This window comes from Acomys minous (assembly GCF_964271855.1).
Source record: "Acomys minous genome assembly, chromosome: 8".
In the NCBI taxonomy this organism is placed as follows: Eukaryota; Metazoa; Chordata; class Mammalia; order Rodentia; family Muridae; genus Acomys; species Acomys minous.
In genome coordinates this window covers 83,901,065-83,923,590 of record NC_140489.1, presented here as the reverse complement: position 1 = coordinate 83,923,590, position 22,526 = coordinate 83,901,065, and the positions used below count along the sequence as shown (strand labels likewise).

General features: G+C 47.2%; 1 protein-coding gene across 1 annotated transcript; it reads left to right on the top strand.

The window, feature by feature from the left end:
- The first annotated feature begins 14,753 nt into the window (after positions 1 to 14,753).
- Positions 14,754 to 22,526, top strand: ADI1 (acireductone dioxygenase 1). The gene is made up of 4 exons (XM_084793614.1): positions 14,754 to 14,936; positions 17,824 to 17,943; positions 18,982 to 19,161; positions 21,677 to 22,526. Exons 1-4 carry the CDS (start codon positions 14,817 to 14,819, stop codon positions 21,794 to 21,796), a joined length of 540 nt encoding a protein of 179 aa, XP_084649740.1. The 5' UTR covers positions 14,754 to 14,816; the 3' UTR covers positions 21,797 to 22,526.

Here is a 22,526-nt window from a genome sequence, read left to right as displayed (position 1 = left end):
CTGTAAGAGCAGCAAGTGCTCTGAGCCATCATCCGTCTCTCCCTGGATCTGGAGCTCACTGAGCAAGCCAACCCCCAGTAATCCACCAGTCCCTACCTCCCCAGGATTATAGGCACAAACATCAGTGTCTAGTTTTTGTGTGATTAGTTTGTTTGTTTGTGTACATGTTCCTGTATGTGTTCTCATGCCTGTGTGCAGGTGTATATGGAGCTGTGTGGTGGGTGTCTTCAATTGAGATATGGTGTTACTATGTGGCAGCCCTAGCTGACCTCGGTTTCACTATTGATTTATAAATGAAGCTTGCCTCAAAGCCACAGATTACCTGCCTCTCAGTGCTAGGCTTAAAGGTGTGTGCCACCACATCCAACCACCTTGCTTTTGACTCTGACTCCTGGAGCTCACCAATTTAGCTAGCCCGTCTGGTTAGCAACCATTACTATGTGCCTGTCTCCACATCCCTGTGCTGGCTTTACAGGAACCAACAGTCCTATGTCCCCAGTCTCCCTCTGGCGTTTTGTTGTAGTAACTATAAAAAAAAAATCTAATAATGTTTATTATAAAATTTGCCTATTAATTATTATGGCAGTATTATCTAACCCACTATGGAGAAAAGACACAGACACCCGTTGTATTTTCGAATAAGCTTTATTTTACCTGAGGCTGGGCAGATATTAACCCCTTAAACTACCTTCCATTATCTCCCAGCCCCCATCCCAAGCCATCTGCTTCAATCATTTCTGTCTGGTCTGTCTCCCATCCATAATCCCAAAATACTTGTTTGTTGTTCATCTGGGCCATTCCTTTCCAGGTGGAACTTCAGAGTTCCTCCTCCTGGCCTGTGTGGTTCCTGTGCCATGGCGATTCCGCTGCTGCCCCCTCCTCCTCAGGGACTTCCCTTCTCTCTGCCAAGATTCTTTCCCCTCCAAAGCCCGAGACCCGCCCCATTTCTGCCCTGCCCAGGGGTAGGCCTTTTTACTAGTAATATTATTAGTATTATCCAATCAACTTTAAATAGGGAGAGCAGCCGGGCGTGGTGGCGCACACCTTTAATCCCAGCACTCGGGAGGCAGAGGCGGGTGGATCGCTGTGAGTTCGAGGCCAGCCTGGTCTACAAAGTGAGTCCAGGATAGCCAAGGCTAACACAGAGAGACCGTGTCTCGAAAAACCAAAAATAAATAAATAAATAAATAAATAAATAAATAAATAAATAGGGAGAGCAAAGTTTACACAGCAGGGACAGGTATACATGAGAATGTGCTGTCTGGGCAGTATCTAGATCTTGGGGGCCAGTCATTAGCATCAGAGTACATAGCTCCAGACCAAGCCCCAACACACTTTGTGTCAGAGTCGTGCTAATTTGCTCAAGCCAGCCTTGAACTTTTAGTATCCCATTAAGTCTTTATTTTTTTTAAAAGATTTTATTTATTATTATATATACAGTGCTCTGCATGTACACCTGCAGGCCAGAAGAGGACATTAGATCACATTATAGATGGTTGTGAGCCATCATGTGGTTGCTGGAAATTGAACTCAGGACCTCTGGAAGAGCAGTCAGTGCTCTAAACCTCTGAGCCATCTCTCCAGCCCCCCCCCCCCCAATTAAGTCTTTAAAGTTGTTATTCTCCTGCCTCAGCTTCCAGAGTACTTAGGAATACAGGTCTCTAGCACCAAACACGGCTTTTTTTTTTTTTTAGAGGCAGGGTCTCAGGCTGGGGCCTTGAATTTACAATTCTGCCTCAGCCTAAGTGTTAGTTTATAGTTTGTATCACCAAGTCCAGTGAGGACTGGACGGGGCTTTGTGCATGCCACATCGCCAGCCCATCAGTGGCTTTAATTTTTTTCTCTCTTTAAATCATGTGTGTAGCAGTTTCAATGAGATGTCACTATGATTGAGGGCATTTGAATGCTTGGTGCTCATTTGGTAGCTCTGTGTGGAAGCCTCCTTGCTGGTGGAAGTTTGAGCTTAAGGACTGGCACATTTTGGGTTTGCCCTCTGTGGTGGTTTGAATGAAAATGGCCCCCCAGAGGCCCATGGCAATATTAGTAGGTGTCATCTTGGAGGAAGTTTGAGAAACTAAAGACAGGCCCAGTGTCATTCTCCCTGCTGCCTATCAATCCAGATGTTGAACTCCACGCCGGGCCCAAAATCATATATTTTTTAAAATAATTATGTAATCTATTCTGGGCTTGGTGGCATAAGCCTGAAGCAGGAGGATTTCAAGTTCAAGGTTAGCCTAAGCAACTTGGAGCTTTGCTTCAAAATAAACATAAAAAAGCCGTGCATGGGGGTGCACACCTTTAATCCCAGCACTCAGGAGGCAGAGGCAGGAGGATCTCTATAAGTTCAAGGCCAGCCTGGTCTACAAAGTGAGTCCTGGACAGCCAAGGCTACACAGAGAAACCTTGTCTCAAAAAACAATAACCCCCCCCCAAAAAAAGGGGGTGTGGGGATAGAGGCAAGTTGTTGAGTTCTTGTCTGGCTCATGAGGTCTCGGTTTAATCCCCATGAACACAGTGGGTATAGAAAGAATCCCTAATTGGTGGTCGCCTGCCACAGCTGCACAAAATGGACTGACAGGGTGTGTGTGCTGGGTGGTACAAGCTAGGAAAGCATGCAGCCACTCAATGAATCTAGTTTCTAATGTAATTAACAGCCAAGAGTACTGTTCATGCACAGAAAAGCCACCATCATAACTGCTTGTGGGGCCCTTCTTAGCACTTCTCTGCTAATTGCCTTGCACTTCCCAGGCATGCAGCCCCATCACCTGCTGAGGACACTCATTTCACTACTTCCTGTACTCCCGTCTCTCCCTCCTGGCTGACAGCTAATTGCCAGTCTCCTCGCACTTCCCACTCTGGTGGGAATGGCTGGGGTGCATCCCAGAGAGCACTGTGGGTGAGATGGGTCTCTCAACCATCACCATTTAGGATGCTTTTCTTTGATCATCTCTTAGCAACCCCGCCATCAAAAAAATACATCATTGAGTTAATGCACATTCTACAACTTCTGCAGGCTGCATGGCCCTGGGACGTTCTCTGTCCTTCCTTCCCTTCAGCAAAGCCCTGTCTCATCCCGTAACTGAGCTTTGCTGACTGCTTACCCCACTGTCCACATGCCACCTGGACACCTGCTCCCCAGAAGTCTTTCTTTGTCAGTGCTCTATCTGCTTACCTTCTGCCTGGCCCTGCCTTGAATCCTTATGTATTCTGTGTGCTGTGTTATTAAGTCCAAAGGAAACTCCACTTCCCCAAATCCCGAAAGGCCAAAGGAACAAAGGAAAGGCTATCTGTGGTGCCTATTGGCATACCGAAGTGCATGCTGGACTCCAGGCTCCCTCAGTATCATCAGTAGCTGGCTCTTCTCACCTCCCCATCATCCTAAACTTTTCCAGCTCACAGGCTTCCCTTCTCCCAGCTGTTTAGTTCTCCTTATAACCCTGCTATTTTGGCTATGGGCTCTCCATCTGTCTCTGTCTCCCTCCTTCTCCTCTCTCTTTGCTCTCCAAAGTTCTGTCTGTCTCTCTATTCCTTTCTTTGCTCTGCTGTGTTCCTGCTTCTCATTAATGTCAGATCCAGTCTGCTGGCCACGTTCAGTCTACTACTGCTTTCTTTCTCTCTTCTGGACTTTTCCAGATGCCTTTGGCTGTTGTCTCTCTCTCTCTCTCATATCTACAAAACAAACCTTCCACTTAACTAAAGCGGAGTGGTCATTTTTGTTGGTTTATACAGTGTGAACTCACAGTGTGCTCAGGGCCTCTGCGGATCTGGAAAATGGTAAAGTTACAGGAGTCCTTATCTTTAGCATTAGGCCACAGGTCCTTCCCATGATGCCACATTCCTCTGGAGCAGATGGTCTGGGATCACTTCATATAAGAAACTTGAAAGTCCAGCATGGAATAGGTGTCCTCTGGAGAAACAAAGGCAATTGCTTTGAACTTTTTCTCTGTTGACATCATGACACTAGGGACAGAGAGAAAACAAATATAGCTTTCCTTTGAGTAAATATACATCTTTTCAAAGAAAAATGTAACATTTTGCTTAAGTTTTTAAGTTTTCACACAAATATATACTATATGCTGAGTTTATTTCCTCATTCTTGATGGCTTTCTTCTCCTCTCCTGTCAACTAGCATGCTTCATTCTTGATTACTGTCAATTACAGCAATAAATACTAATGTGCAAGCTTAAAAAAAAAAAAAAAAAAGAAAGAAAATTGTCCTCTGACCACACATATACCATGACATAGGTACACCCATACATGTGGACACACACACACAGATGTGTACACACAGAAACAAACCCTTTTTATTTTTTGGTTTTTCAAGACAGAGTTTCTCTGTATAGCCTTAGCTGTCCTGGACTCACTTTGTAGACAAGGCTGGTCTCAAACTCAGAGATCCACCTGTAAGATTCCATGTGGCCTGAGCTCAGGCACCTTAACAATAGCATTGTAGGCTGATAGCAAGAACAAACAGAGCAAGTTAGCATTGTTAGCCAAGCAGAGCCCCCACCTCACCCTGCCTGCTCGGAATTTACTACCTGTACCTCACCCTGTTCAGAATTTACCTGCCTCTGAGAAAAGGCCACATCCACATATTTTACCTCAAACATCTGCCAGAATCAACTGCTCCCAACCCCACTGTTGCTGAGTTCTGCTTCTGTAAAGGGTATTTAAACCCTCAGCTTTTGCAGGATGGGGTCTTCAACTCTTCTGAGCTTGATGGACCCCAAAGCATTGGCTCAATAAAATTCCTTTGCTTTTGCATCGACTCTGGACTCTGGCTTTAATTGGGCTCCCAGGAATAGACTGATGATCTGAGTCTAACACTCCTGCCTCTGCCTCCCGAGTGCTGGGATAAAAGGTATGTCCCATTACATGCAACAACAGTTTCTTTTTAAAATTGCGCTGTACACATCCTACTAGGGAATGAAAAATATTTTTCTTTTTCCTATGTATATTATTTTTTTCATTGGCTACCAAGGTGTTGAGGTGTTGTACTGTTTACTTTTGTTTGTTGTAAGTAAACTTTTTTTTTTTTTTTTTTGTTTTTCGAGACAGGGTCTTTCTGTGTAGCCTTGGCTGTCCTGGACTTGCTTTATAGACCAGGCTGGCCTCGAACTCACTGCGATCCACCTGCCTCTGCCTCCTGAGTGCTGGGATTAAAGGCGTGAGCCACCACGCCCGGCGAGTAAACTATTTTTTGTTGTTTTTTTCTAGACAGGGTCTCTGTGTGTTGGCCTTGAATTCTCAACGATCAGTCTGCTTCTGCCTCCCAAGTGCTGGGATTAAAGGCATGTGCCAGCATGCCCAGCTTGAGTATACTACAAAACCTACATAAGCAAGTACTTATTTTGGTTCATGGTTGCAGGAAACCCATGGTAGAGGCATGCTGGTCACGTTGCCTCTCTAGTCAGGACTCAGAACGAGATGAATGCTGTCACTCAGCCTCCCTTTTCACTCCAGGCTCTCAACCCACGGAATGGTGCTGCCCACATGCAGGGTGAGTCTTCCCACTTCATCTAGCCCAGTTCAGAGCCTCCTTCACAAACACAGCCAGAGGTGGGTCACATATGACATCCATCCTGTTTGGCCCTTGCAGCTGGGTAGCAGGTGCCTCAGGTCGGAATGAAGTGGGCCTCAGAAGCCCTGATCGAGCTTTCTCCCTGGTCTCTGTAGTCACTCTTGGCTTTTACCTCTTTAATGTGAGTCCTTTCTCGGGGCAGTTTTAAACACGCTGTGTCTCTGCAGTAGGCTGAATCCACTCCTGTAGGATCCCGATACCTCCTGTCACATCTGAAGCCCCAAGGGGCTGTCAGGATGGTGCTGATGAGGACCGCAGAGGCTGAGAGCTCTCTGGAGAAAAAACGTGTGTGACAGGAAGGAAATGTCAGAACAGGCACCCTTCATCAGCTTGAGGGCTCTTGTTTACACTGCAGCCTCTGCAATCAGCATCTCCCTAGAACAGCAAGCAGCCTGTGCCCTTGCTGCTCAGCTGCTTCCCACGCCTAAGGGCACACACCTGACAAGATTTCAAATCTGGGTGGAGTTTATCTTGCTGAAATCTGTAAGTGGATCCAAGAGCTCCAGCACACAGTTGGCAAACCAGCACTCCTGAGGAATAGCCCTGAGTTTGGGAGGGGCTTCGTGGAAAATGAATAGAGTGCCTGCATGCAAAAATGTCTGGAAAGGCAGGAAGCAAGAAGGAGGTGGCAAAGGAAGAAAAGGCTGTCATCTTTCAACTTGAGCAGAGACCTGGCTTGTCTTAGCACCTCAGGGTGCAGGGACCAGGTCACAGAGGTAGCCTAGAGGGCCTTCACAGACTGCCCAGAGTGGAGGGAGAGAGATGACAGCCACTCTGAGGACACTGGGGTGGGGCCCATGGGTACCACAGTGAGGTGAAGCCAGGAAAAGGGTGCAGGGAATCTGCAAGCTGATTTTGTAACTCTGTAGCCAGTTAGATAGGCTGGTAATGGGTAGAGTGCAGTTCTTGGGGCTTTTTTCTCTTTAATTTTAATTTTTTAATGTATGGATGTTTTGCCTGAGTGTATGTCTGTGTACTATGTACATGTCTGGTCCCGTTGGAGGCCAGAAATGGTTATTGGATTCTATAGAACTGGAGTTAGAGTTGTAAGCCAGCAGCAGCAAATGCTCTTAACCATGGAACAGTCTCTGCAATCCCACTGTGACTCTTAGAAGTCAGCCTGCCCATAGTAGAAACCACACAGTGTAGAGGTTTGAGATTGGAGCTCTAAACCAGGTGTGGTGCACGCCTTTAATCCCAGCACTTGGGAGGCAGAGGCAGGAGAATTGCTATGAGTTCAAGGCCAGCCTGGTCTACAAAGAGTCCAGGACAGCCAGGGTTATTACACAGAGAAACCCTGTCTAAAACAAACAAGAGATTATGGCTCTACAGAGGGCTGACTGCTGGGGGCAGTGATAGCTTTGATATCTCAGATTCAAAGTGTTGAGTATTAGCTTTCAGTATGGAGACCTGCTAAGTCATTGACATGGCTGCCAGGAACCTGCCAGGTGAGAACTGCTCTATGAAATTATATCTGCATAATCCCTTCCGTATCACTTACATAGCCTTGCTTCTTAGGACCAGGCTATCAAATTCCTCAATGCTTGCTTCACTAGCTCTGCTTTCCTTTCAGGGCCCCATTCCCCAATGCCACAACATGGGGTTTATCACAGAATGTTTTGTGGACCACTCAGAAGCAGTAGGTACCAGGATGCCTCCCCAAAGAGCAAATGTTTGTCCTGGTTGAATAGTTTCTTCACGTCGGGTGGTTAGACGGGCTGCCATTTCATGTTAGGAAGTAGAGCCTCTTAGAGGCCATCCGGGTTAGACCTGATCACAAGAGCGAAGATTAAAGGCATCAGCAACTTTATGCTAACTCATCTTTGTTTGAATTTTTTTTTTTTTGAGACAAGGTTTCTCTGTGTAGCCTTGGCTGTCTTTGTCTTGCTTTGTAGACCAGGCTGGCCTCAAACTCACAGTGATCCACCTGCCTCTGCCTCTCAAGTGCTAGGATTAAACACGTGCACCACCACTGCCCAGATCTTTTTTTTTTCCTTCTTCCTGGAATTTTTTGATTTTTAAAAAAGATTTATTTGTTTTATTTGAGTGCTCTATCTGCATGTACACCTGCATACCAGAAGAGGGCATAAGATCCCAGTATAAATGGTTGTGGGTCACCATGTGGTTGCTAGGAATTGAACTCAGGACCTCTGGAAGAGCTGACGGTGCTCTCAAGCTCCCTAATTTTTTGATTTTTGAGGCAGGGTTTCACTATGCAGACCAGGCTGGCCTAGAACTATTGTGCAGACTAGGGTGACCTTGAACCCATGGAGATCCACCTGCCAGGGCACCAGAAGTTTCAGAAGGTGGTGAAGAGACCTGCCATTTGTACCAACTAATGTGACATGGAAATGTTTCAGTGCATATTTTGGGACAGTGAAATCCGCACTCTGGGGACAGCTAGCATCTCATCAAATGTTTGGGTTGATTTTTGTCCTGGGACCACAGTTGATTGAGATTACTCACATTTTGACAATTATGGCCCCATTTTTTTTCCTAGGAAAAAGAGCCTAGAGTTACACTCGTGTCATCCTTGTTTCCCTCAGAGACATATTATTAGGATCAAGAGACAGGTTTTTCTTTTAATTAGTTTGAACAGAATTTTGCTGAGTGTGGCCTCTAAGCAGCTGTTTGTAGACGTTGCTTTCTTGTTAAGAAATCCAGCCCCTTACTCATTTTTTCCTCAGGAAAATGTACATGCACAGATGGCTTCTTTCTTTCTTTCTTTCTTTCTTTCTTTCTTTCTTTCTTGATTTTTTGAGACAGGGTTTCTCTATGTAGCTTTGGCTGACCTCGAACTCACTCTGTAGATTACGATGGCCACCTCAAATTCACAGAAATCCACCTGCTTCTTCCTCTAGTGCTGGGATTAAAGGCATGGGCCACTATAGCCCATCTGGTTTGTTTATTACACAGATAAAAATTTAATTCTCTATCTCTCTTTTTGTTTTTTGTTTGGTTCTGAGACAGTGTTTCTCTGTAGTCTTGAGTGCTGGGATTAAAGGCGTGTACCACCACTCCTGGCTAACTTAAAAACCTTATTGGACAGTTTCAAATGTAGATAAATAAAAAAAGAATAGGGCCGGGCGCGGTGGCGCACGCCTTTAATCCCAGCACTCGGAAGGCAGAGGCGGGTGGATCGCTGTGAGTTCGAGGCCAGCCTGGTCTACAAAGTGAGTCCAGGACAGCCCAGGCTAACACAGAGAAACCCTGTCTCGGAAAAAAAAAAAAAGAATAGTTTGAATAGCTATTTGTCTGTCACCCAGCTTCGATAATTCCAACATTTGTTAAGCTAGCTTTGAAAGGTATTCTAGGATTGTTTCTTCTTTAAGCCAGAGGCAGGAATATGCTCCCTCCTGCCTGGTAGGCACTGGCTGGTTTCCTTGATGTGTTGGATCCGTGTCAGTCTCTCTGATTCTCATTATCCGTGTCTTCTGGTTGCCCGTGCTTATTTATAGATGGGCCCTTGAGTTTCACTGTGCACTTTTATTTTCTGTTCTTTGTTGTCGGATGCCAGCTCCTGTCCCCCAGAGTCTCATGTAGCTTCCAGCCATTGCTGCATCTTCAATTAGTTATTATTGTGCCCACCTCCCCTTAGCATTTGCTATTTCCCACAAAGCCCTCCAGGCTCTTCCATTTTGAAGACATTAATTCAGTTCTGACCTTAGCAGGGAAAGTAGTTTGAAGGTGGGCTCCACAATGGGTGGGCTCCACATTTTTCTGGCTAGCTCTGAGTAAATAGACCCAACCATGAAGTGGGGCTGAGGACCCAGGCCAAGTGGAGTTCTGTGCGCCTCCTGTGGCCCTGAATCCCCTGTCTTCTAGACACATAGAAAGCAAGAGGCTTGGACAGTGAGGCAGCGGGTGTGGAAATGCACCTGTGGCTCGATGTGTTTGCTATCTCCTGCCTGACCTTGACCCCAGCTGGCCACACAGAGCAATACCCCGGTCCTACGCATATCAACTGGAGCAATTTTATTATTATTTATTTATTTATTTATTTGCTTTACCCGGGCTACCTGGAATTTTCCAGAAGACTGGATTTAAGATGTTACCTAGAGAGCCTTTGCTCTGCGTCACAAGTAAGCAGTAGAGGCAGTTGCTGGGGGCTGTCCTGTGGTTCGCATCTGCCCCCACAGCTCATGTGTGGTAAGTTCATGCTGTATAGAGAATAAAGGACACGGGGTTGGGGTCAGATGTGGGGCACTGTCCTCAGGAGGACTCATGTGTTCTCTTTAGACCCTGTATACTTCCTGTAAGACCAGGTGACAGAAGACCCTGGCTCTAGCACATTGCTGGCTTCCTGTGACCCTCAAACATGTTCCCACCATGGTGTGTCACTCTGGAACAATGATGTCCCTTACCAGAGACCAAGGACCTAAGGCTGGCTAATACTGGATCCTCAACTTGCCAACCTTTGGCCTAAATAAATCTTTTTCCTTATAAAGAAACAGAGCCTCTGGTTTTGTATTTATGGCAGCGGGAAATGGGTCAATATATTAAATTCATTACAAATATAAATACATTAAATTAAATTAATAAAATAAGCCATAACACACAAAACAAGAGGTTGAGGAAGGAAGGGAGACAGGGGGAAGAGAGGATACAAGATACAAGGAGGGAAGAGGAGAGAGGACAGGAAGAGAGAAGACTGAGAGGTCAGAAATGAGATGGAGACAGACCTGTTAACATCTGAGGATCCGCAGCTAGCCACAGTGAAAGCCACTGTCATCCTTCTCAGGAGTGTGTTGAAAAAACTTGTTGGAGTCCTGCCATCTGCATCCTAAAGTGTCCAAATAGTAAGGACAAGAATAGGGCTCTTAGCTAGGCGTGATGGTGCACGCCTTTAATCCCAGCACTGAGGAGGCAGAGGCAGGCCGGCCTGGTCTACAAAGAGAGTCCAGGACAGCCAGGGCTACATAAAGAAACCCTGTCTTGAAAAAAAAAAAAAAACGAACAAAAAAGAAATAGGGCTCTTAAAATGTGATGAGACTTGGAGTGACTGTGGAAGTAACGTGATAATAGTGCCCAAGCCACTGGAGGCTCAGCTCCTGAGGTGAGGCAAGCCATGTGACCAGCAGTCACTGTTCCTCACACAGGTTAACAAAGATAAAGACATTCCTTAAAACTGTCCTTGTCTGAGCTTCCACACGAGTGGCTCCGCCTTCCAGACAACCCCGCCCCATGCCCCGCCCACCACGGCACCGCCCATAATGGTTCCGGCTCAGTCCCGCCCCGCCCCCTCCGGCGCAGCTTTTGGAATCCTTGTACGTGGACGAGATCAGATAAAAACTTCTAATAGCACGCCGCAGGATCAACAGTTAAACAGAGCTGAGCGCATCCGAGTGTATCCGTTTACCTCTTTGGAATGCTCTGTGAATTAAGAATTTTACTGTTAGGGCCGGGTGTGGTGGCTCACACCTTTAGTCCCAGCACTGGAGAGGCAGAGGCAGGCGACTCGCTGTGGATTTGAGGCAAACCTGCTCTACAAAACGAGTCCAGGACAGCTAAAGCTACACAGAGAAACCCTGTCTCGGAAAAAAAAAAGGAAAAAAAAAAAAGAATTTTATTGTTTTTGAGAAATAGTCTTAAGGGTATATAGTCCAGGCTGGCCTCAAATTTATTATCCTTCTGCCTGGGCCTCTCTGTTGCTGGGACTTTAGGCATGACATTCCAGCTTGAGAAGGTTTCCTGGGTCTGTAGAGTGGTTAAGAGGTTAAGATTGCTCTTGGAAAGGATCCTAGTTCGGCTCCCAGCACCCACATGGTGGCTCACAACTTGGTAACTCCAGTTGCAGGAGATCTGATGTCTTTTTCTGGCCTCTTCAGCCACTAATGTATATATCCATACATGCAAGCAAGCGTTCATACACATAAGAAAACAAAACAAAATGAATAAATCTTTAAGAATGTTTTTGTGAGCCAGGCTTGGTGGCTCATTCCTTTAATCTCAGCACTTGGGGAGGCAGAGGCAGGCGAATCTCTGAAGGTTCAGGGCCAGCCTGGTCTACAAAGTGAGACCAGAACAGTCAGGGCTATTACACAAAGAACCTCTGTCTTTAAAAAAAAATGTTTTTGTGTTTTCATTTTTTTCCCTGCAGTGCTGGCTACACCTCCTGTACAATTTTGTTACTACTGTTGTTGTTTGATACTGGATCTTGCTTATTAGCCCAGCCTGGCCTTGAACTTTCAATCTTCCTGCATCAACTTCTCAAGTGCTAGAATCACATGAATCCCTAGGCTCAACCCTAAGAATAGCCTTTATATTTAGAAACGACTGCTATAGGGCTGGGTATGGGGACACACACCTTTAATCCTAGCGCTAGAGAGGCAGATACAGGTAGATCTTTGTGAGTATGAGGCCAACTCGGTCTGAAAGTTCCAAGGCAGCCAGGGTGACATAATGAAACCCTGACTAAAAACAAGATCAGTGGGGCTGGAGAGAGGGCTCAGTGGTTAAGAGTGCCGCCTACTCTTCCAGAGGTCCTGAGTTCAAGTCCTAGCAACCACATGGTGGCTCACAACCATCTTATAATGTAAGCTGATTCCCTCTTCTGCAGATAAAGCACTCATATGCAATAAATAAAATAAACAAATCTTTAAAAAACCCAAACAACATCAACAACAACTACTGTTATAAAGGAGCCTATACACCATCTTCACATTCTTGCAAAAGCCTAGAGTAATACCAGTCCAGGCAGGTTTGCAATGATGGAGACCAGCTGCTTTTCAAAACACCTGAACAGTTCTTCCCAGGTGTCTTAACTGGGGCAATACATTCTGGTCATGAAACATGATTCTGGGTTGCTGCTGGCTATTTTGGAAGAAACGGTTCAAGTTCAGAAGAGCTTCCTTCAAAGGCGAACTCTCATGGGCAGGACAGCTGCAGGAGATCAACGTGCTGTTTCCAAGATTCTGCTTGAACTGGTGCCGGCAAACGTGGTTTCCCCCAACAATTCCTCAGGGCGTCTCGGCCATCTTACTTTTCTAAAGTATGATTTTCTTGGCATTTTTCTGCTGCCCTCCCTTGTCCCAGTTGGGACAGAAAAGACCTCAGCATAAGACAGAGGCTAACACACAGTGCTTGGGATTCTGCTGGGCCACTCTATCCCGAAGCAGCCAGTAGAAGGTGAGGAGCAGGCTCCCTCTCAAGACTGTTATTCTTAGGGCTGAGCAAAGGCTTTGCTTCTTGCTCTGTATTTTAGCAGCTATATGCAGAGGCTTTTGGGTGAGGCTTCCTGAGTTCAAACCCCTGCCTTGTCATCTCCTGAGCACATAAATTCCTTAAAGCCATCTATCTGGGCCTCAGTTGTCTTATTTTAAGATATGAGAAGACTTTTTTTTTCCTATCAAAGATGGCTAGCTCACTGTCTTAAGACCAAACATCATGACCAAAAGGCAAGTTTTGGGAGAAAAGAGTTTATTTGGTGTATACTTCCAGATCACAATCTATCACTGTTGAAAGTCAGGACAGGAACTCAGGGCTGGAACCTGGAGGCAGGAGCTGATGGAGAGGCCATGGAGGAGTGCTGCTTACTGACTTGCTCCCCATGGATTTCTCAGTATGTCCTTCCTTCCTTCCTTCCTTCCTTCCTTCCTCCCTCCCTCCCTCCCTCCCTCCCTCCCTTCCTTCCTTCCTTCCTTCCTTCTTTTTTGGCTTTGTGAGACAAGGTTTCTGTGTGTAGCCTTGGCTGTCCTGGACTCACTTTGTAGACCAGGCTGGCCTTGAACTCACCTAGTCCATGTAGCAGGCCTGCACCATAGCTGCAGCAGGAGATTCCACAAACTGAACAAGACGGGACGGGAGGGGCCGAGCCGGAACTATTATGGGCGGGGCCTTGGTGGGCGGGGTGTGGGGCGGGGCTGTCTGGGCCACGGGGCTATTCACGTGGAAGCCCGGACCAGAGGCAGGATCCGCATGCCTCTGCCTCCCAAGTGTTGGGATTAAAGGGATTAAAGACCACCACGCCCAACTTCAAAGAGACTTTGAGACAGGGTTTTTCTGTGTAGCCTTGGCTGTCCTGGACTTTGCTTTGTAGACCAGGCTGTCTTCGAATTTACAGTGATCCACCTGCCTCTACCTCCCGAGCGCTGGGATTAAAGGCATACGTCACCACACTTGGCTCAAAGGGACTTTCTTAGATTATTTGAAGAAGGAACACCTATCCTTAGTCTGTGCTATGCCTACTAATAGCATGGTGGTTAGTTTCTTTTATTTATTTTAGATTCATGTGTGTTTTGCCAGCATTATATGTGCATCACATGTGAACGTTCCCACAGAGGTCAGAAGAGGGCATCAGATTCATCAGAATTGGAGTTATGGATGGCTGCTGGGAATTGCACCCGGGTCCTCAGAAAGAGCAAGTAGTGCTCTTAACTGTTAACCCATCTTTCCAGGTCTATGATAGTTAATTTTAACTGTCATCTTAATACACCTAGAATCACCTAGGAAGAGAGTATTAGTGAGAAATTGTCAAGATCATGTTGGCTTATGGCATGTCTGCGGGTGACTGTCTAGATTACATTAATTGAAAAATGAAGACCTACCTCTGTGGGTGGCACTATTCCCTAGGCAAAGAAGTATAGAGAGGGGGCCGACCATTAGTTAACGCACAGGCATTCATTTCTCTCTGCTTTTGACGTGGATGTGACTAGCTGCTTCAAGTTCCTGCTCTGACAACTCTGCTGCTCCCAATGATGGGCTTTAAAATTTGGAATTGTGAGCCAAGAAAACCCTTTCTGCCTTAAAGCTGCCTTTGTCAAGAGTATTTTATTACAGTACCGGCAAGGAAAGTAGGGCAGACACATAACTGCCCCGACTGTGGATATGCTTTCATCTGAGGGTGGCGAGCCTAGGATCCCGCCTTGACTCCGGGGTCCTCTGTGTGACTGCGTCTGCAGGTGTAAATGCACCTGAGCCCCGTGGGCCGCAGTTTAGACAATCATGCTTTTGATTTGCATTTGCTTTTATTCTGTGAAATACGAATTGCATGTTGGTACCGAAAGTAAGCACAGCCTATGGGAAGCATGCCAGATGGTGCGCCTGGGGGTGAGGATGCTCAGCCCACCGGAGCTGGGCCACTGACCCTTCCTGTTCCGGGCTTCCACGTGAGTGGCCCCGCGGTCCAGACAGCCCCGCCCCCGTACCCCGCCCACCAAGGCACCGCCCATAATAGTTCCAGCTTGGCCCCGCTCCGCCCCCTCTTGTTCAGTTTGTGGAATCCTCCGCTGCCACCATGGTGCAGGCCTGGTACATGGACGAGTCCACGACCGACCCACGGATGCCCCACCGCGCGCAGCCTGACCACCCGGTGAGCCTGGAGCAGCTGCGCACGCTCGGAGTGCTCTATTGGAAGGTACGGGTGCGGGCTTGAAGTACCGCGCGCCTGCGCACGCCGTGAGGGGCTTAGGGCGCCGCGCATGCTCAGCGCGGCCGCTGACTCATGCACTCTCTTTGACTGCGGAGGCCCGTGGGCTGGTGTCCCCTGCTTTCCTCGTGGCACCCGCTCGCGCTCACAGCTAATGTTTACAAACGCAAGGCTAGCTAGTGTCACGAGTATGGCACTTCAAAAACGGGAAAGCCCGAGGGAACTTGGGGTTGGTGGAGGGGGACTGGTACAACCTGTCTGTATTGGTATGGCCAAAATGAAATACACACCAGCTGGCCTGGAGCCATGCCCGGGGAACATTTGATGAACCCTTTGCAGAGCCTTGCTCCTCAAAACCATGCAGGCCTGTTCACATGCTGTGCCCACAGATGAAGCAATGACCTGTGAACGCCGCAGAGTCCATGTGTAGGGTAGCCACATGAAATTGGGGACGACGCTCAAATCCATCTCTGCAAGAGTACTGTTAGCATTTTTTAGGATAGGAAGCAGGTGATAGGGGAAGAATATGCGGTGTGTACATACACAGTCAAGGCTCTGCATGGCACGCGTGCTCAGAAAATGGGTATTAGCATGATGTGATTGATGCACCTTTGTCCTTTTGAATCAAAAGGTCACTCATGTGACACTAGCTAGGGCTTGAGGGATGGCTTTAAAAAACAGCCTTGTAGCCAATGTGGTGGTGCATGCCTTTAGGTTAGCCTAGTCTACAGAGTGAGTTCTGGACAGCCAAGGCGACGTAGAGAAACTCTGTCTTGAAAAACCACCAACAACAATAACAACAAACACCCCCAAAAAACAGAAAGCAAAAACAAACAAAAAATATAACCACAACAAGACCACAGCCTTTCAGTTTCCAAGAAGTATTCTAGGTGTCCATGAAGATCTGACCCCTACACACTCACTTGGTGACCTCCAACTGAGTTACCTAAAGCCAGCAGTGGGGGGTGCTGGGTGCGGGAGTTGGGGCCGTTTGCTCAGTGATGCCTGTAGCATTCCTGTTGAGGGTTGTGTGTCTCCCCCCCCCCCCCAATCACTGCAGAAGTTGCTAGGCAAAGGGGACAGAAGCAGGGTGACAGGCCCCTCTCATGGCCACACAGTTGAAGTGATAACGTTTTGTTTGGAATAGTGCCTTTGTTCCTTCCTGCAGTTGTCACAGATACTTTAGACTTTGTGTGTACACCAGATGATCTGTAAACAACAGAAATGGGCTGCACTGTTGAGACTGGAATCCCATTGGGTGCCTTTGGCGTCTGTGGAAGGCCCACTCACCGCTACAAAGCAGTCCAGGACAGCCAAGGCTACACCCGGTCTGGGGGGGAAAAAGCATTAGGGCTAGAGGCATGGCTCAGTGCTGAGAGCATGGGTTTTCTTGTCATCTGCTCACAGTTCTCTGTAACTCCAGTTCCAGACGATCTCATGTTCTTTTCTGGTCTGTGAGAACATTAGGCAGGAGAGTGCTGCACAGGCATGCATGCATGCAAATCACCCACGCACACAAGATATATTGATGTCTATGCATTGCGGTGTTCTGTGATGATAAAATGTGCACTCCATTCTAAAACAAAAACTAAATGTCACTAAGTCCGTCAGTAGTCTCTTGTAGGATTCCAGATTAGTTCTCTAAGGGAGCCTTTGAAGAGCGAGTTAGGAAGAGAGTGTCCTTGGCTATGGACCTTAAAGAATAGGTAGGATTATGATAAAAGAAAATTATGAGCAGGAATTTGAGGTGTGGGACCTTGCCATGAAAGGGTGTGAATATGTATTTTTTCTTTTTTGGGATGGAGTTTTGCTATGTAGCCCAGGCTAGCTCCCAACTCACAATTCTCACATGCATTCTAAGGAGCTGGAATTACAGTCATGGGCCACAACACTCTTCACTGATTTAAAAAAATATATTTATTTATTTATTATTATGTATGCAATGTTCTGTCTGCATGTACACCTGCAAGCCAGAAGAGGGCATCAGATCACATTATAGATGGTTGTGAGCCACCATATGGTTGCTGGGAATTGCACTCAGGACCTTTAGGAAGAGCAGGCAGCGCTCTTAACCACTGAGCCATCTCTCCAGCCCCTCTTCAATAATTTTTAAGAATGGTGAGTGGTTTTTTAATTTTTAGTTTTGTGGTTTTTCAAGTCAGGGTTTCTCTGTGTAGCCTTGGCTATCCTGAACTCGCTTTGTAGACCAGGCTGGCCTTGAACTCACAGAGATCCACCTGCCTCTGCCTCCTGAGTGGGAGTGTTTTTTTTGTTTTTTGTTTGTTTGTTTGTTTGTTTAATTTAGAATCTAGATTGCTTTTGCAGTAGAGGGATGGGGACAATAGAAGCAGAAAACTCAAGTGGGGCCAGAGGACCGCAGCTCTCTTGGTCCATCTCAATCAAGTGGAGCTTGGACTGTGGCCCTGAAAGCATGCTGACCACAGAGAGCCTAGTGAGGCGTGCTGCGTGGAAGATGGCAGAGTGGTCACACACACTGAGGGAGCTGTGTCTTGGTAGCTGTGAGGGATGAAAACTTCCCCTGGAGATGTGGAGGACCCGTCAGGACTGCTGGAGAGGAGGGCAGGACTGGAGCCGAGCTGCGGGTCCCACCTGGCACTGAAAAGTGGACAGTCCATCAAGAGAGAAGGCGCAGGACTGTGCTGGGACTGGCAAAGGATTAAGGATGCTCTGTTGGGTTATCTAGCCACAGGTCTGGAAGGAACATGTTTCTATGCTTCCCTCACATAGGGTTCGGGAGTAAACCTAGGGCCATGCGCCCTACTAGGCAAGCATTGTACTGGGGAGCTATACTCCCAACTCAGTTGCTGCACATCCTTGTGCTAAGGTGACCTCCATTTTGCTTAAACTCATGTAGCTGGATGCCAACAAGTATGAGAATGATCCAGAACTAGAAAAGATCCGGAGAGAGAGAAACTACTCCTGGATGGACATCATCACCATATGCAAAGATGCACTCCCCAACTATGAGGAGAAGGTGAGCAGGCCCCGCTTGGAGAGAGAGTTATTACCCTCTTACCTGTTAACACAAGACTTTCCATTTAGTGTGGTTCAGAATGGGGCTGTCCTCATAGGATGAGCTGGGCTGATTGCCTCCCTTTCAGCTCTTCTAAGGGACATGGATGTAGCGGTGCTGTATCCTTTGTGTGTGGTAGGTCCACCAGTGATGCTTGGATCCCCTTGGGGTTTTCTCTGTGGGATTCAGAGCTCTGCATCTGCCTCTTTCTTATACTAGTTGGTCAGATGATACATTTTCCTGACAGCTTAGGGGTGCTGTCCTCGGGGTACCTGGCCACTTCGCTGGGACCGTTTGAGTTTAGTAGCGTAGTTATTTTGAGTGGAGAGTGGTCTCAGATGAAAGGCTTGTTGAAGTGGAGCTTCGTCTGTGGGCCCTGGGAAGGATACTGACCCAAGAGAGCTTAGTGAGGCTTGCTGCGTGGAAGATGGCAGAGTGGTCACACACACACTGTGGGAGCTGTGCCTTGGCAGCTGTGAGGGATGAGGACTTCCCCTGGAGATTGGAGGACCTGGCAGGACTCAAGCAGAGCTGGAACGTAAAGACAGGAGAATCAGAAGTTCAAGGTCATCTCAGCTACATAGCAAGTTCGAGGCCAGCCTGGGCTACATGAAACCCTGTCTCAGTTTGCTCCTTCTGTGATTTGGGATCTGGGGATTCAATTCAAGACGTCAGTGTTGGTGGCAGGTGCCTTTACTGACCGTTTCGTTTCCCTGGCTCAGCTCTTGGTACTTTTGTTTTGTTTTGTTTTTGAGACACCGTTTCTCTGTGTAGCCTTGGCTGTCCTGGACTCACTTTGTAAACCAGGCTGGCCTTGAACTCACAGTGATTCACCTGCCTCTGCCTCCCGAGTGCTGGGATTACAGGTGTGTGCCACCATGCCTGGCCCCGCTCTTGATACTTTTAATAACATGAATCATTTGCTGTAGTCTGGCTATAAGGGCTGGGCTGTGTGACTCACTGCCACCCAGCAGACTCACAGCTTTCCTCTTGCACTAGATCAAGATGTTCTTTGAGGAGCATCTGCATCTGGATGAGGAGATCCGCTACATCCTGGAGGGCAGTGGGTACTTCGATGTCAGGGACAAGGAGGACAAGTGGATCCGGATTTCCATGGAGAAGGGGGACATGATCACACTTCCTGCCGGCATCTATCACCGCTTCACGCTGGACGAGAAGGTGAGAGAGAGTGTGAGTGGGCCGTGCTGTGGTCTGGCCTGTGTGTGGACATCATAGGTAACCATGATGACCCACTAGCTGTGTTGGGTGAGGCTCCCCTGTGGCTGGTCACAGCGCTGTCAGAGAGAGCCAGCAGAGCCTGTGGCCAGGGAGCTCCTCCACCTAGGGGCAGCCTGCACTTGGGGCTTGGAGCTGTGATGCACCCGTAGGGTGGGGATGCTCTCAGTTGGGGATCTCCTCAGTAGTTTTGCAGTACAGTCATTTGGACTGGAAGTAAGCACCAGTATTAGTTCCTAGCATCTCAGATGATTTGGGTTTAAGTATCTTTTTTTTTTTCCTTTTTGGTTTTTCCGAGACAGGATTTCTCTGTGTAACCTTGGCTGTCCTAGACTCACTTAGTAGACCAGGCTAGCCTTGAACTCGCAGTGATCCCCCTGTCTCTGCCTCCCGAGTGATGGGATTAAAGGTGTGTGCCACCTCGCCTGGCCCTGTTTTTTGGTTTTTGAGACAGGATCTCATATATTCCAGGCTGACCTGGAACTCACTGTGTAGTTGAGGATGACCTTGAAAGTCTGCTCTTGGGCTGGGTGTGGTGGTGCAACCCTTTAATCCTAGCACTTGGGAGGCAGAGACAGACCTGGTGTACAAAGCAAGTCCAGGGCAGCCAGGGCTCTGTTACATAGAGAAACCCTGTCTTGAAAAACTGGACAAAGAAAAGAAAGAGATTCTGATCTTCCTGTCTTGACCTCCCAGTGCTGGGATTACAGATGTTTACCACGAAACTTGATTTCTTGGAGCTGGGGATGGAACCCAGGGCTTTGTGCATGCTGGAGAGAAAGTCTACCAACTGACTTACATCCCCAGCCCAAGTTAATTAAAAATAAAACATTTTTATCTTTAAATTATGTGTATGTTTGTTGGGATATGTGCACATGAGTGCAGGTTCCTGCAGAATCCAGAAGAGGGCATTGGATCTCCTGGAACTGGAGTTGTGGGCCACTTGATATGGGGGTTGGGAACTGAACTTAGGCCCTTCTCCAAGAGCATATGCATTTTTTATTTTCCCTTTGAGACAGGGTTTCTCTGTTACACAGAGCCCTGGCTGTCTTGGACTCTCTTTGTAGACCAGGCTGGCCTTGAATTTACAGAGATCCGCCTGCCTCTGCCTCCTGAGTGCTGTGATTACAGGTACCCGGCTGAACGGATGCACTCTTTTTTTTTGGTTTTTTGAGACAGGGTTTCCCTGTGTAGCCTTGGCCGTCCTGGACTAACTTTGTAGACCAGGCTGGCCTTGAACTCACAGTGATCCGCTTGCTTCTGCCTCCTGAGTGCTGGGATTAAAGGCATGCGCTACCACCGCCCGGCTAATATATGCACTCTTGTCCATTGATCCATCTCCTTTAGGTTTCCAGGTTAACAGTAAATACATGCATATGGTTTAAAATCCAGATTTATGAAGCCAGGCGTGGTAGCATATGTCTGTCCTCTCAGCATCTGGGAGGTTTGGAGGGAGGATTAGGGCTTCAAGGTCATCCTTAGATCAAGTTTTGAGGATAGGTTTGACTAGATGAGATCCTGTATCAAAAAGAAAAACAAAATAAAACAAAAATGAAGAATTATGAGATGGGTACAAGTGTTCGTGCATAGTGAGTGTCCTCTCCTCTGTTCCTCAGGGCCCCAGTTCGATCCCTGAAGGGTGCCAGTGTCTACATTTCAATAGTCCCTTTAGAGCAGTGGCTCTCAACTTCCTAATGCTGTTATCCTTTAATACAGTTCCTCGTGTTGTGGTAATCCCCCCAACCTTAAAATTATTTCACTGCTACTTCATAACTGTAATTTTGCTACTGTTAGGAATCATAATGTAAATATGTGATATAAACCCCCTAAAGGGGTTCCCACCCGAACTTGAGAACCATGGTTTTTGAGGGTGTTTGTATATTCAAGAGTCACAATTCTTTCTTCCTTTTACCCAGGAGGCAGTGGGCTCTGCCAGTGTGCTTTAGGGGTACATAAAGAGCCCTGCCTCTTGTTCACAGCTGCATTGTCAGGCATACCTGATTTATTTAACTATGATTTACCCACTGTGTGGGGAGTCCTAGTGATGAGCTTATTTGCAATTTTCTCGTGGCCATCAGTAGTCCTGTAAGTAACATACATTTGTCATCTTTACCTGGGTATGTTTATTTGTAGGATGAGGGTGAGGGCTACATGGAAAGCGCATTTCTGGCTCAGACAAGCACTGACAAATTATTCTCTTACCAGCCAGCATCAGGGCCTGGGGCTGGTCCCTAGGTGAGCTATGCTCAGGCGATGAAGCAAGGAGGGTGGACGGAGCCCAGATCTGTTTCTGCTCTGGTGGGGACCCTGGGCAGGAGCTGCAGATGCTTACGCTGCCTGGCTGTGGTCACTCACACAGAGGTCAGGCGGAGCAGAGCTCTAAGTGGATGAGACAGTTCTGAAGGTTCCCATGTGGATGAATTGAAGTGTTCAATGAAATGCGGGGCTTGTTTTCTAGAATTACGTGAAGGCCATGCGGCTGTTTGTTGGAGAACCTGTGTGGACACCGTACAACCGGCCTGCTGACCATTTTGATGCCCGGGTACAGTATGTGAGGTTTTTAGAAGGAACAGCATAACGGTGCTCCCTGAAGAGTAGACTGCACCGTGCTCATTACCTGCTGCTGTAACCGACTAGAAAGTTGCTCACCTCTCTGATTTTATATGTGCACTTGAGGCTAGACTAGCTCGCTTTGGCAAGATTGTCAGATCAGAGTCTTTTAAATGAAAATATCTATAAAAGCGATTTTTGCATGGAAGCCACAAAAATGTGAACAGGTGACCTTAATTTTCCCTAACTGTCAAGACTTAGAGTTGTGGGAGCCTTGGGTTGGTATGTACATTCCTACACAGCCAATCTTCAGCTCCCAGAAAGTCCTTCTGTGGGTGTCTGTTAGGGCGCGAAGCAATGCCCTCTGGGAGAGGCAGTTATACCCAGCCCAATTAACTAGATGGAAGATGGTTTTCTCCCTTGCTGATTTTTGGGTGGGGAGGTGGGGTTGTTTGTTCCTGTTATTTCAGACTAAAGCAGTTACCTTAATTGTATGTTCATGGCTAAGCTGTATTACACTCATGTGTACATACGGCATTTTACTTGATTCATCAAAGCCTCACATTTAGATTCCTTACATGATTTTATATGTACATAGTTAATTTCTACATCTGGGTAGATATTATTCAGTGTGATTTTGGGTTCTTTTATAATCAAGAATATATAATTTTTCTACACAAGACGTAAAACTCTAACCCAGCAAATGCAAGGTTTTAGGCGGGAGCCCGAGCACCACAAATAAAGAATCATAATCCTGA